Genomic DNA, 16,016 nt, shown 5'->3' with positions numbered 1-16,016 from the left:
AGAAAATCAGACCTCTCAGAGTTGCAGGGTAACATCCATCTTCACAATCTGGCATCCCCAAACTTCTGGGAAAAACTAACCATTGCAACATGTAAGGGGTGAGCTGAAACAGCTAATTACACAGCATTTCAATACACTTCTATTTAACTAGAATCTTGAAAAATTGTTTTTTCTGGAGGTTAAGTCAAAAGCTTCAAGTCAGCTTTGCATTACTCCAGCCACTCTAGAAGATCTCCAAGTGCTTCCTGATCTTACAGTCCACTGTTCCTGGACATATGCTCCAGCTCTAGCTCATCACTAGTAACAAAAACTCTAGATGCCCACTTTGCTATGAGCCAGTCCACTGCTTTCCATTTAACCTTTGTGTCCACTTCTCTCCCACCTCATATTCTTGTTATTTCTTGTTTTGGTAGATGTGTTGGCAGAAGCCAATGTCAGCAGTTTTACCCCATACTGGGAGAAAGGCAGAGCTAAGAGAAGGGATACTGTTATGCTGCCAAGAATTCATGCCAATCATAAGACACTATTTTTTCCCCTAACCTCCTCTCTTCAGAACATCAGAGCTCTAAAGATGCTCTAGAAACTGTTCCAGCCTCAGTTGCACTCAACACACAAAAGGTTTTTATTGGAAATAACATTAAAGTTTGCCATATTTATAAGGGGAGTTCTCCCTTTCCATGAAACGATATATTTCAGCCATGCAGTTAAATGAAACAAAGAAAAACCCTTAGTATATTCTCTGTGTTGCTCTTAGAAAAAATTGATTGTGAAAGTGGAAGGCAGCTTCATATTTACCTGGTAACATCTATGTATGAGCTCCTCATACACATATAAGCAGTTTCTACTGTGTGACTGAGAACACTTCCACTGAACCAGTGACAGACACAGGATGCTATTTCCATGTCCTAATCCAAACTGCTGGAGATGTAAGCCACATTCTAATTAGCCAAATCTATTACTTCCACACAGAAAGTGCTCACCTATTGCACTCCAAATCCCATCCAGCCAAGGACTTTGTTTCTGTCAGGGAGGAGAGGTCAGCACAATTCACACACAGTCACAGGATGAGCCAAGGACACCAGGATAAAGAGGTGCCAGCCAGGAGTGCACTAAAAGCACTGGAGACAGCATTTGTATGAGAAATACAACAGGAAAACACTGCTGACAGCTCTAGGAAGCTCCACAGTGACTTCAGCTGACCCAGAAAGAGACTGTGATGATGAGGATTTCTTCCCTGCCCTGAGCAATGCCCTCTCCACCCTGTCACTGGTCCTGGCAGGGCGAGCAAGTTCTGGGAACTGGCCTGACTGAGAAATAATTCTGCAGAACAGAAAAGATGGTTGGTTTTCACCTGGGCTCAAGCACTGCATGATAGGAGTTAGGAGCATACAAACTCAGATTTCACCATTGTTCTCTGGCACCACAGGAGGACCACACACCCAGCTGTGGATGTTACTAACTGCAAACCTTAACATGGTTTGTCTTCTCACTGTAATTCTGCCTAACATCAGGGAGCAATGGAGGAAATGTGAGTTCACATCTACTGTGAGCTATCAGAACTATGAATTTTACATTTGTTCAAAACAGTCTCGTACACTTAAGTCATGAGTCCTTGAACTAGATCAAAAAAAATTATTCTTACAGGATTTTGTTCAAGATGTACCAAACAGACAAAAATAATTTAGAACTACATCACCAAGAAAAGCATTGCAGTGTTAGGAAAAGAGTCAGAACTATCTGAATATAAAGATAAAACTTTTAGTTTTGTAACAAAATACTCTTTTCACTATAGATGCTTTTCCATAATTTTATGCCCAAAAATGCACAGAATATATTGACTTTTTACTCATCCTAAAATACATGACTGAATGCATCTTAAACTTGCTTGGATTTTATTCTGTCTTTCTTGCTGACACAAAAAATATTTCAGGAACAGCCGCTTATTTGCTCAACTTCCCTGTAAAGAGAAGGATACCAGCAGCTTATTTTCCAGGAAGGAGACTAGATAGAGAAAGATTTTAATGTAAACTATATTCACTAAGATTTGATATTTTAAGGTTTTTTTTTTAGTGTCTGCAGAACGTCACAGCAAAACGGTTCCACTCATGCTACTGCAACTGCGTGCTCTTTGTGGGACAGCATGGCTTGACCTGCAAGAGCTGACAAAGAGTCACATCTGAGACACAGTCCATGCAAACACTCCTGACAAAGTCAGAAAGCTAAATATCCAAAGCACCATTCTAACTGCCCTAAACATCAGGACATGTTTTCTTCTGAACCCCATGCTGAAATCGTGGTATATCCACCACACTTTGGATGAAGTACAATATACAGAGTAGTCTTCACAGCAGACACCTCTACCCCTAAAGAAAGAGCTTCCTATTAATCAAATAGGCAGGCCCTTGGTGCAGATAACTGAGACTGGCTGTGATCTCATACTTCAGGCCTGTGATAAATCTAACACGCAGTGACTTGGTCTTCTTCCTGCAATCCCCTTCTCTCCAATGGCGCAGGAGCATTTACCTCAGGAGTTTCACAAATACTGCCACAAGGACAAGAGGATGTATCTCCCTGTGCAGTTTAGTTCTGCTCATGAGCTCAAGTTGTTTGGAAGTAACTCGGTCATCACTGTTTATGACGCTTTCGTTTGGGCTGTTAATCACCTCAGAGTGCACAACCTGGACTCCTTTTGGATGAAGGCAAATGCTCTGCAGTTCTAATCCTATGGGATTAATTCTACTGTGACTAATGTAGCCTTAGTGATAGAGTCGTTTCTTTTGAAAAAAATGCATTTTGGATCCATGGCAAGCTGCTGTCTACAGTCAGGATTCTTGGGTTTAAAAAGGACTTTGAGGTCAGGATCTCTCTCCTCAGCCTAGACATTCAGAAAAACATAACCCTGCTAGACTTACAATAGATCAGAATGGAGGTAAAGGATGGGAGAATCAACACCCCTCACCCAAATACCCCCAACAAAACACCCACAAACTCCTCCCCCTCCTCCCTCCCCTAAGAAACCCCAAACAAAGAAAACCTGCTCAACCAAGAGCCAGAACATAATAGAGGACAATCTCCCTGGAATCTGTTCTCTAAAAATCTATCTAGTTTCACAATAAATTTCAATAATGCCACTGTGGGATGATTAAATGCTTACATCTGGACCAAATCCAGAGTTTCCTTTGATAAACTGACTTTCAATACACCTGTGACAAATACTATCTCTGGCTAAATCATTATTTTACTCCAAGACTTGTAAGCATTTAAAAGTAAGTTCTTCAAAAGCTTAATATATTAAAGAGGGAAAATCTTAGCTATAATAAAAGTTTGACAGTGCTTCATTCAAATGAAAACTGGCTATTTAAGGAAGTTTAAATTAATTAATGGCATGGTTCAGGAATGCTGATGCCCTGTTTAAAACGACAAGGTTAGAATCCAGTTTTACATTTCACATTTGTTACAGATACTCAAAATATAAAAACTAGATACAGATGAAGAGCTAGTAAATGCCAGTTTTAAAATGCCATGAAAAGAACACAACTATACCCAGACTGATATTTGCTGTGCCACGAACAAACTCACCCACTGATTACTTCTGGAAATTTTTGAGAAGCTGTTTCACAAGAGTATATAAGGGATTCCAGCCTACTCTTCTGTTGCTGGTATTTTTTAATCAGGTCCATCAGCACTGCCTGGTGCCCAATCTTCTTCACCAGCTGCTGCACCATACGATCATTAAGAGCCAGAAGAGCTGCTCCACTTATTTCTTCTTCTGCAGATTGAAGGGGATAAAATCATTACTGCAAAACAGCTTTATAGTTACAGTTACATTCTATATGCCTAAAAACATGGTGATGGAAGACGGGTCAAAGGGAAGGATGCTTTGTACTGCTGACAGTCATCTTCAGCTGCCACCATCCTTTCCCAAGCAGTGCCAGGAGTACTAATCACTGCCCAGATATCTTCCCCTGACATAGAGCCAAGTCTGAAACACACAGAGGCAACAATTTTAATGCTGTAAATCAGGCCTTGCTTGAATCACAGGAAGACTGTTACTTGCTGATGAAGGAAATAAAAGTTTTTTAACAGAGTACACAAGAAATAGGCTGTTCACATTACAGTTTCTTGTGCACTCTTCTGTAGAACATAAAACATTTATACACTACATTTGCATTATTTCAAAAGACTTTTACAACATAAAATAGGCCCTGTCAGGACTTTAAAACTGCCAGCTCTGATTTGGGGTGTGTCTATTTATATACAGGCTTAATCTCATCCCCCAGGATTTCTCAGACTCTGTAACAAATCTGTACACTTATGTTGATTCATCAGATCTGTGTCAGTTCTCACCCTAATAAATTTCTATAAAAGTCTGAGGTTAGCATATACACACATGCCCCAAACCAAAACAAGGTAGGCAGTGCCAATAAAATGCATAGCAAGATATACTAAACAAACAGCACCACCCCCCCAAACAATAAAAATGCTTACCACGGAACTTAGGAACTAGTTCTCCTAAATTTCTCAGTTTCAACCAGTTGCAGACTTGCTCAACCGACCAACTTTCCATCTTCAGTTGTTTCAATGCTAAATTTCCCTCTGAAATGAAAATAGGGGATTATTTTTGTGCTGAGCTCTAAGCCAAACTCCAACATTTCATAGCAAAAAATGCACTTAGCAAATAATATATCTACATGCTCTGAATAAAATAGTGTTAAATAATCCAGCTGATGCCTGTTTTAAGTGGCAGTTTTCTTGGAGCCCTTCCCTCACCTCCTTTCCCGTCTCTGGCTTCCCTCCGTTCTGAGGCAGCCTCATTCCTTATAAAACAAGACCTGCTCCGGTACCATTAACACCCAGGTTTCCACACAGAGAAGAAAAAAGGTGTGAAATTCACCACCACCATCAGGCTCATCAGGAAATGGCTGACATTTTACAGAAGGAAAAAAAAAAAAAAAAAAAGCCACCCTACCACCAGATAAGAGTCTGTCACATCCATGCTTACAGTCAATCAAGCACCTTAACCCTCTCTGCACCGCCTGGCAGGACAGGTACCCAGCAAATACTGAACCCTGAATTACCAACAGCCAGGGACAAGGAAGGGGAAAGGGAGGAGACTGCTCTTGCTGTTATTTGCTGGTTCCTTTCTCCAGTGGTACCTGGGAGGATGCAGTGGGCGCCCTGGGAAGGCAGAGTCTCTGGGGCAGCCAGGACAGGTGCATCCACCCTCTGGCTGAACCCTGCACATACCGTGTGCCTCCTGCCTGAAGGACTCACTCGGATAATGAGGGGGTGCAACACACCCCATAACCACCAGCGACCTCCCAAGAGGAAGATTTCTTATAAAGGCACTGCTTGTTCCACATTCCAAACTTCACAGCAGCAGCAAACTCTCTCTGAGGGGAATTTTCTAATTATTTTGTTTTTGCTCTACCTAAAGGAGCCCCAAATGCCCCGTGGCCATGCTTGCAATCCACAGCAAAACAACAGTATTGGAGTCAGTTTTTCAGACAATCATACGAGTGTCTGGCCTTATTGGTCAAATGTTCCCTTCCATGCTCTGAGCCTGCAGCAAACACCAGGCAAACATGAGGATTCACCCTCACAAACCTCATCAGCATCTGTGCTCAAAAGAAAAGGGGAAAAAAACCACCAAAAAACTCCTTGAATAAAAAAATATTTCCATTTTCATCCTTTAGCAGCAGAGACCCTCCAAAAGACACACACTTCAGCCTACACTCTTATGCCTGCCGACTTCAGCAGCTTAGAAGGGTTAAGTTTAAGAGGAATGCCTTTCTGAATTACATGAGTGGGTTTAATTTGATACGACAACAGTAGCCATACAACTCCTCCCCCAGGCTAAGCAACAAGAACAGGGTGTGAAAAGTCATTATTTGTTGAGAACTCTGGTGTAAATTAAAAATCACACCTTTCTGTCACACTTCTTACTTCCTTGCAAAGAGTAGGGCAGAAAAAAAGTCTCCAAAAACTTGAAAGATAAAACTGAGTGCGAAGCAGAAAGATACTTCCCTTATCAACCAAGCAGTGTAAAAGGAGAAAGATACATTTAAATGTTGGAAAGGTCACTTCTTCACCCTATAAGACTAACACCCTAGAACAATTCTTCTAAAGCAGGCAGGCAGATACCAACACTTCAAAAAGTGTCAAGCAAACTCTAGCCATGCGCAGCAATGTGCACATTTAGCCCTGGGTGGCTAATTCTACAGCAAAATGGCCACTTGCACATGGAAATGCAGGCTGCACACTTTATTGAGGGAAGTGATGATAGCTGAGAGGCTGGTTTAAAAAAAAAATCAGATTATATACATTAAGGGTCATGAAACATCAATACCTTGAAATGCTTCTCAAAAGTGATTTCAGTTATTTGCATCTGCTACGGATAATGCACCAGAAAAAGAGCACACCAGTCTTCTATCAGCGTTATGGGGACAGCGAGGACTGAGCATAGATGCTGAGATTTGTCTTCATTAATGATTCTATTTATTACAGTAGCATCAAAAGACTATCTAGCAAAGGATTGCCTGTGTTGAGAGTGGTGAAACCTGTGAATATTTCTATTCCTCCATCCCTCAAGTCTTATAAGTCAGAACAACAAAAGTCCAATAACAGTAACATTTAGAGAGCAATTCACAGTGTAACTTCAAGACAAATTCAGAACAGTTCTAAGTGTGAGTGATCTCTGTTTGTTAGTAATATAGCCAATCACTGAGACCCATTTCTTCATACACCTGGGGTCAAAAACTACAATTAGGATTTAACTAGCCCTGGTTAATAAAATTAAGTAATGAAATCAATGAAAATTACTTTTTCCTAGAATGTGACAGAAGAACACTTCTATTTACTATAAAATTTTTAAAAACTTAAGGATAAAAATCTCAGGTTTAAAGACTATCAGTGGTACAGATTTCAGCTCACATAGTTGGTTACTCAACAGCAAGAGATGGGGGTCCTGACCAGCATGCCAGTGCTGGCAGATGCACACTGAAATTATTCCACAGCTTGCCCACAGCTGCCACAGTCTTGCACCAAATTATTCCACAGCTTGTCCACAGCTGCCACAGTCTTGAAATGACACTTCTGAATGAATAAGCCAATATATCAAAACACTTGAAACATGACAAAGTGAGTTATTATGTTTACCTATGAGAAAGTCTATGGCACCACAGACTACAAATAGCACAACTTTTGACAGGCCTCTACGAGGTTTTCAGAGTTATGGTTGATTTTAGCACATCTTAGTGCTAAAGGAATGTGTAAGGCTTGTGATGTGTGCACACCTATACATCACAGCTGTGTGGCACAGCTGTAAAGGGCCAGGTCTCAAAGTTACAAGTGTGATGAGCAGGAGTTGGTGCCTACCAAAGATATAAGCAAAGTATCCCATGTGCAATTTTATGCTCTCTTAATTTGACTTCATCATCAAATGCACTAGAGACTTTATTATTTTCTTTCCACTTACTACCAACCTATCTTTTAAAACCATTAAAAATAGATTCAAACAAATGCATTCAAGACAAATATGTAATCTCAGATCCAGTGCTGAATTATCATGAAAAGAACATCAGCTGTCCACAAACCTTTTCAGTAACATATAGGAAAAGGCTCTGAGGTAGCACCTCTGTCACCTTCCCCATCCCTTGAAGAAAATGCCAACAACATATCGCTGTCATTTATTTCGTGTTTATGCCAGCATGAACCACAGTGCAGAGATGCCTGAAAGAAAGGAAAAAAAAATCCCAATATCAGTGAAGGAGCAAATCTTAAAGTCAACATACCAGTTTTCATTTCTGTGCCACTGTAGAGGAAGACACATGCAGCTGCAAGACAAGGAGAAATGCAAACGTACAGCAGATGCAAGAGAAAACCCATATTGCCTAGGAGAAAGGCTATATAAGAAGATCTAGGAAGAAAACAAGCACATCAGCCAGCTGTAGATAAAGGGAAACAAGCCAGACAAACCTTTTAAAATTTGATCAGAGCTAAGGGAAGTTTCAAGGCTTCTGAACCTGCCCACCCATTGAGCTTATCAAGTAAACAAATCCTTCCACAAGAATTAACTCTGAAGAATATTATAAAAAAAACCATCGATTTCCTTAATAGATGGCTTCTGATTAAGTATGCCATTTCTAATATTCAGGTTTTTGCTATATGAAATTTAAAAATATTTTCATCAGTACTATCTGCAGTACTACTGGAAAAATGAGTTGCCCCACTTCCACAGCAAGATTCAACACAAGAACCAAGTTCTCTCTATTACAGGTGTGCAAGTTATTTAGCAATTTGAAAGGAAGAAAGTTAATTTGACTGTGATTTAATAGTAATGTAAATGAAACTCCATTCTTGCTATCACTGGCAACAGTGCACAAGGGATGAAATGAAACACTTAGCTGTAAATGCCATCTTTAATAAAAAAAACAACAAAACAACAAAAAATCTTCTGGAAATGAAGGCTTGGTAAAAATCAAAACTTTTTATATTATCCTTTTGTCATGGTTTGACACTGGCCTAACACCAAGCACCCACAAGTGTTGCTCTCTCACCCTTTCCTGCCACAGCTGGGCAGAGAGGAAAAAAAGCATACAAAGACTTCATGAGTTGAGATAAGGAGTGGGGGAAAAAAAAAAGCACTTCAACAGCAAAACAGGCTCAACATAAGGTTGCAAAGTGAATAATTTATGACTAACAGAATCAGAGGAGGATAATGAGAAGTAAAATAAGCCCTTAAAACACCTTTTCTCCCCCAACTCCTCCCTCCTTCCCACCAACAGTGCGGGGAGACAGGGCATGGGGGGTTTGGTCAGTTCATCACCAAGATTTTCTTCTGCTGCTCCAGGAGAGGAGTCCTTCCCCGGTGAGGCTGTGGGGTCTCTCCCACGGGAGACAGTTCTCCTTGAACTTCTTCTGTGGGCCCACTTCCCTTGAGTAGCACCCCTACCACAGCTGCTGCAATGTGAACTCCCCCCTGCAGGCAGTCAGTCCTCCTAAAACTACTGGGACATGGGGGTCTCTTTCCACGGGGTGCAGTCCTCCAAGGACAGGCTGCTCCAGCCTGGAAGCAGGGGCCCTCTCTCTCGACCAGGTCTCTCACTGGATTACAGCCTCCTCCAGGCATTCACCCGCTCCAGCATGGGCTGCAGGTGGACCCCCACAGGCTGCAGGGGCACAGCTGCTTCACCATGGTCTCACCACAGCCTGCAGAGGAATTTTGGTTCCAGCACTTGGAGCACCTCCTCCCCCAGCTTCTCCACTGACCTCGATGTCTCTATGTTGTTTCCCTTACATGTTCTCATGTCTTCCCTGACTAGCAGAAACACCTGTACTTTGATTTCCTTCTTAATATGCCATCACAGAGGCATTACCAGCCTCTCTCATTGGGCCAGCTCTGGGCCAGCAGCACATCCATCTTCAGAGCCATCAAGGATTGGCTCTGCTGGACATGGTGGAAGCTTCCAGCAGCTTCCCACAGAGCCGTATTTGTGGCCCACCTGCTACCAAAACTACAACCTGCAAAACCAATATGCCTTTAAGAAAAAAGTATCAAATAAAAAACAATGTTACCAGACAGTGAGAACAGTAAAAAAATCAAGTTAAAAACTTATGAATCACAAAAATGAAATTTCTTGTACCAAAAAGAAAGCAGACTGAAGATGTTCAGTATGACATGGACGCTGCTCCAGAAGACTAAAGAAAAAAATAATTTCATGTTGTAAGTGATATCATGCTGACTTTTCTTTTCTCCCCAAAGTGCAAGTTTCTTACCAGGGCCATGAGTATTGTGTGATCATGTCACTGCTTGCTAGCTTACTACAGGACTCCAGCTCTTGTCACTGGGCAATACAGAAACCTGGGGCACTGCAATTCCCCCCTAGCCTGGACTGGCAATCATAGGTCAGCCCTCTTCTCTGCAGCCATTCTTGCAGTTGTGGAATCAGCAGTGCAAGCTAAACTGAAAACATTGTGTTTTGGATGGATCAGTGTCTTTAACCAACTTGCTGGCAAATTGTGTGAAAGTAGATGGTGGAATCATATCTGTAGATTTATCATAATGTACACTGATCCTTGTTTCAATGTGTTGCAACAGTGAAGATTTCTATCTTAATGGAGCATTGGCTTGTAAAGTTAGGCCAGAAAACTATGAGTAACTAGTTTACCTCAAAAAAAAAAAAATTGAGATGGGTACCTATCTCCTTTGCCTCAAATTCTTTTGCTTGAATGATACTGGCTCTGCTTCTTGAAAGGTTCTCTTTCAAGTACCTCTTGAAAGGTTAATCCCCAAGCTTTTCTAGTAAATAAGACTAGTAAGACGTGGAATACTCAACCAACCCAGGCTGATCCTCTAATTGCTGAGAAGGATGGATAAAAAGTTCTATTGTTTGCTTGCTCTGCTCTTGATTTAGAGCCACAAACCAGTTCAGAGAGCTGAACCAGCAGTCAGTTGTAGTGACCTCACAAGAGATGTTTAATGCTAACTGAAAATAACAACTTACCAAGTCTATTCTGATGGAAAATGCTTACTGACATTTTATAAGTGGTTCAACCTGCAGATCCTCAAAGGTGCTAATGTTCAACAAAGCTGCTTTCTGTTGTTCCCAAGGGATAGATACAAAAACCTTTTCAGCCTGGGCAACATCTAGAAAGTGATGCATATCCTTAACTGAGTCTGTATAGCTGAACTTTGACATTAAGTTGGGGCTCCCATGTGGATACGTGGCATTTACACATTTTTCTCATGAGTAAGTGATCTACACAGCTCTTACACCTTCAGTACACAAAAGGTGTTATAAAATATCCCTTGAATTTTGTTCACACACTTTAATTGCTCTTATTATATATTACATCTTGTACTCAAAATTAGATTTTTCAGCCATGTTTTGTCAATGTAAGATTTTGTCAAGCCAATGCTTGACTGAATCATGCCCCAAGTCAGGACTGTGCCGCTTGCTGAGACAGGTCTTGGCCAGTCTCTGAGAAATACACCATCATCAGGTACAGCCACATGTCTGACATAGCCACATGTCTGACACCCACCAAAAGACCTACAAGTCAAATCCAGAAATGCTTATCAGGCAGGAAAGAAACAAGAACCTCTACAAAATTTTTAAATTCTCCTGCCATTCAAACAGTAGGATGAACCAGCCAGGTAGAGTGTTGCCATTATAGTGCAAGAATTCTATTCTCATTACATTGCAAGGGTTCCATATTGCTAGAATTTCATACCTCCTTGATATTTCTCATAGTCAGCTCCTCTAGGCACTGACTCTTCCTTGTCCTGACAGCAGTCAACCAACTCCAGTTCCCCTCAACCAACCAATCCCCTCTTTTATAACACTCTTCTGATTGGTTACAGGTGTGGCCTGTTAACATCAGGCCTGCTCCTAATCCTTAATAATTGGCTCATCTGCAACTCTTTAGGGGGTAAGATTACATTCTATACCACCTTCATTTATCCATACTGTATCCCCCTACAGTAGAGGAGTGAGAGTTATTAGGAAGACATACAAGCAAATCCTGAAATGAACAATGTACCCTTGTTGGTAAACACAGATGCCTGTGTGCAATCAGCTTTGAGGCCACTTCTCTGATGGTCATGGTGACACTGGGGAATGAGGAACAAGGTCTGACCTGCTCAAGCAAAGATACCTTTGGGTTTTGCTTGGCTTGTGCTGCAGACAAACAGTTGTGGGCTGACTGGAGGCATGGCTATCTCTCTTACACTCACCTTCCCTCCTCCTGCAGCAAACTGGGCAAGAGTATCTCTTACCTCCTGGTAAGAGATACTGAATTCTTTTAGGAATCACTGAGTTGTGGAGTGGAGCACCACTGCTAAGCAGTGCATGATGTTACCCAGCGCTTCTGGATTGCTGTTTTAGCAGACTGAGAATTGCTGAATCATATCTTACTAACCACTGACAGTACTCCTCCTTATTCATGACATAAATATGAAGAGGATGATTAATAATTAAGTTTTAACACATTTCACCGTGCACATTTTTTGGTTTGTATGATTCATTAAATAATGACAGCTCCAGACAGACACAGATTTTTGTGTTAAGGCATTATGTTGGCGTATGAAGCCAGGTGAGGTGGGTGTAATTGAGCTAGATGGTAAAACCAAACAGGCTGTCTCATAGGCTTATTTTACACAATAGAAGCAACAGTTTAACTAATTTGGCATCCGTTGGTTCAGACTCTTTTTGTTCAAGGTGTTCTCAAGGATGAACTAAATAATGTAGTATTAATTCAAAAAAGATACCCCACATGGTAAATGCCTTTGTTTAGTTCATTGATGTTTAGGGCATGCACAGCCCATTTCTTACAGCATACCACACTAAACCATTGATTTCTGCCCAATGCCTGAGTGTGGCTATCTCCTCATCATATCCAGATGAAGAAGTCATGTAACTACTCCACATTTGATACAGAATGTTAGTTGAAACCATGAATGGAAAGATAATCAATAATGTCTACCTACACAATGGAGATAGGAAACTGGAAAGTTGGAATATCTGTAAATTCCTGTTTTGTTGGGATGATACATAATCATGACACAAGTAAAAACATTCAAAGGCCACTTCAGAGAACTGCTTCCTCCTGATTTTTGCCTCTATTTCAGCTATGCAAATTTATGATGCCATGAAGAAAACCCCACTCCAAAAAACACATACATGTATAAATATTTGTTCTAGTGACAAGGGTGTAAGTTTTCTGGTCTAAGGATCTAGCAAAATTGAGCTACTTTAGGGTTTTATCTCTGTACGTGACTTAGTGCTTTCACTCACTTGGTAAGAATTTGGCTTAAAATATCTATTGGACTACTGACCAACTTAAATAATGATGTAGACAAAGAGCCATTTTGGAAAGAGCTGTCCTGATGTGAAGCATGATCTCCAGGTACTTACTGTTTCTCAGCTGGAAAGCTGTCACACCTCAGCTGTTTGGGTAGTCCTGTAGAGCAGTCTAGCTAAGCAGGAGGCAATCATGGGCACAACAGGCAGGATACCTTCCATCACCACTGGCTGCTTTTCACAATGAGCCTGACTGAAACTTCAGATGCTGAGTGAGTGAGTCTTTGTCATGGTTAGAGATGCAACTGATCTCTGTATTTGCAGCAGTTCTTACAAATCATATTGGTAGGAATGTCTGAATAAGAGAAAGTAGGTTTTCCTGTAGGTTAGACTTGCCTTTGGGATTCTCCAGATATTTAATTTCATTCATGTCTTATTGATCCTGGAGTCCAGGGCAATGGCTAAAACTATGGTTTCTCTGTTCTTCTGAGGCTGATATTGCTGCTGCTATTCACTCATGCTGAGTCTTCTGAAAACTAGGTGTTCATCAGATCCAAATTCAGTGCTGAAGAGATTCAGTCGATAGGCTTGATATGAGCCTCATGGGGCTCCAATTACACGTTTGCAGTGGAAATGGCTGGGGCAGTCACTCAGGCCATCAGTGCTTCAGCCACATCTTCCTGCTGCTTGTTACTCCCTGGTCTCAGTCAGTGGAAGAGAATACATTCATGGCCACTTTAATATAAAGTCAGGGCTGAAATCCTCCTACAGCATTTGCCTTGGGCTCCAGCAAGCAGACAAGTTTTCATTACCATTTTGATGTGGATGACATGGTCTTCAGCAATAGGTGAGGGGTGAAGGGGGAAATCAGCATTACTAGGCAATTTGAATTATTTCAGTCTCTGGCATTTGGAATTTCTCACATTACACTTGCAAATCTTGTCTTCCTTATAAGTACATCCAGATGTTTCTTTTTCATATCTTTTTGCCTAAGTGTAGTTGGGAGTTTAGAATCTCTAACAACACCCTCAAAAATCTCTGGTCATCCTCCTGTCACAGCATGAGGTCTGGGCTTCTGCAGTGCTGGAGCTCAGATGTCCCATCAGAGCTCATGCCAGTCCAGTACCATGCAAGGCTGTTGCTAGAGCACAGCACAGGACAAGTTTGGGGATTTTTTTCTCACTGAAAAATCTGACCTCCTCAGGATTGCTTTGTCCTTCATGTTGCCCTGTTCTACATCAGCTAAGGGTTGTTTCTGATTTTAATTGCCAGAGATACACAGATATTTGGATTAGATGGCTGAATGAATCTTTAGTCTTAAAGGGCTGAAAATAATCAATGTGGACTGTTATTACTTGTACAATTAAAATATTTAATCAAGGGAATCAAAGCATAGTGACTACTAAATGAAGTTTCAAATGCTACCGTACAACAATACTTCTATCATTCTTATCCTATAATTTTAAGAAATGTTTGTAGAGATACATATTATCAACTGAATTGTCAATTTTGTTTCACAAAGATGTCCGCAAACATAATTTTACTGGGGGGAAATGATGAGCTATACTTACAGTTTTGACTCTTTGGATCTCGACATTAAAGTCTTGTCACCAAACTGCTCCAAAGAGATTAGCAGTTTTTCACCAATATCTCAGTAACGCATGTCTCTGCTAGGATAGCAAATTAGGAAAGAAGCCACAGCTAATTCTGCATTACTTAAAAATTCTGAGCTATAATCTTGGTTAGTTTAAGAACTGTTTTACAATCACCTCACCCTTCTTTGCTGTACAGACAGCAAATTTCAGAAAACAGACCCCTGAATATACCTTCAGCTGCCTGTGTTTGTGTGTGTGTGTGCAATGTTGTTATATCATCTTACTTACAGTAGGAGTTTTTGGAAATAACTGGATATTGTTCCCCGTTTGGAAGGATAAAGTAAAAAGAATTGTATTGCTGGTTTTGATTAAATCAAAGAGTGACTAAAATTTATAGAATTTTGACACAGTAGAAAGTGTCATAGAACACTGTTGGAGCTAACAGCCTTATTCGACATAAGCAAGTGATAACAGAACAGGGATTTACCACAGTTTTTATTGCCAATGAATTCTTCCTAGTTATTTTCCTCCAGTTCTGATATTGTATGGTTGAACAGCGCCCTTTTGTCTTTTGAAAGACTCACCAATAATAAACTGTTTGCTTTCATGGACTTTGAAGGAAAAAAATAAACTATGTTCTTGTTCTTGTCTGCTGTATCCTCTCCCATGGAAAACCAGGCCTTATTTTATAAATATTGTTCAAAAATACAAAGTATAATTGTTCTGCTGTCATTTCCCATGTCACTGACTCTGACAATTAGCAAAAAATATTTCATATTCAGCTCTTGTTGAAGCATGGGAGCAAAGACCTGGAAGCATCTTGCTAGTCCCTGTGCTGCATGTAATTGATGGTTTGTACTTAATGAAGTGCTGCAATCAGAAGCTACTTTGGATTACACCTGAGACTCTGGACTCTAGTGTAGCAACACTGAAGTACACCTGTGTAGTCTCTGTGGCACAGATAAAAACTTTGTCCAAGTTGCTGTGTTCAGCAAACCCCTGACTGTCAGTTCAGTGTGTAACACCTTCAAGAGGTGGTGAATTGATTTGCCTTGGCGGAAAATCATGACAGTTGGTAACAGCATTTCAGTGGAGATAGATTTTCTTCCTTACTTTTATTGAAAGGTTCACCCCACACTAAAATTATCTGCAGCTGAACAAATCAAATATTTCAGTTGCATAAACAGTATCTGATGCCTTGACAATTACAGTAGTGGTAAAGTAAAGAGAGATCTGACTTCTTAAGTACAGATGCTTTAAATATGCCCAGAGCAGATCTTTCTTTTAAGTTATGCTTCTCCAATAAAAAGAACACGAGCTGTTGCTTGAAAGAATGGAGATACATTCTATAGTTTTATCAGCAGTGATAGCTAAAGGTATCGTTTTACTTACACTTATTCTTAACATATATGGGGCTCATGGAAACTGGCCCAGTAGACTGGTAGAAGTAAATGTTAACTAAGCCATGTGTTAACAGCTAAAGCTCTGATGCAGGACACTTGCCAGTTATTCTTTCAGTGACTGGCATTTTCCTAATTACATGCAAAATGATGTATTAATTGGTTGTGCTATAATCTCAGTAGGCTCTCATTAATTAATTTATTTGTATGCATACTAA

The 16,016-nt window shown here is 40.6% G+C and overlaps 1 protein-coding gene across 1 annotated transcript in view; it reads right to left on the bottom strand.

Annotated features, from left to right (window-relative positions):
• The window catches only part of SAMD3 (sterile alpha motif domain containing 3), a 35,213-nt gene extending 30,625 nt beyond the window's left edge, over positions 1–4,588 (bottom strand). Inside the window, exons 1-2 of the mRNA XM_030945944.1 lie at positions 4,489–4,588; positions 3,580–3,769 (exon numbers count right to left, since the gene is read on the bottom strand). Coding sequence (XP_030801804.1) covers positions 3,580–3,769; positions 4,489–4,567 — 269 coding nt within the window. The 5' untranslated portion in view covers positions 4,568–4,588. The remainder of the gene's footprint in view (positions 1–3,579; positions 3,770–4,488) is intronic.
• Between the last annotated feature and the right edge of the window lie 11,428 nt (positions 4,589–16,016).

The sequence above is a fragment of the Camarhynchus parvulus genome, chromosome 3, assembly GCF_901933205.1.
Source record: "Camarhynchus parvulus chromosome 3, STF_HiC, whole genome shotgun sequence".
NCBI classification, from domain to species: Eukaryota; Metazoa; Chordata; class Aves; order Passeriformes; family Thraupidae; genus Camarhynchus; species Camarhynchus parvulus.
This window is presented reverse-complemented; position numbering and strand designations above follow the sequence as displayed.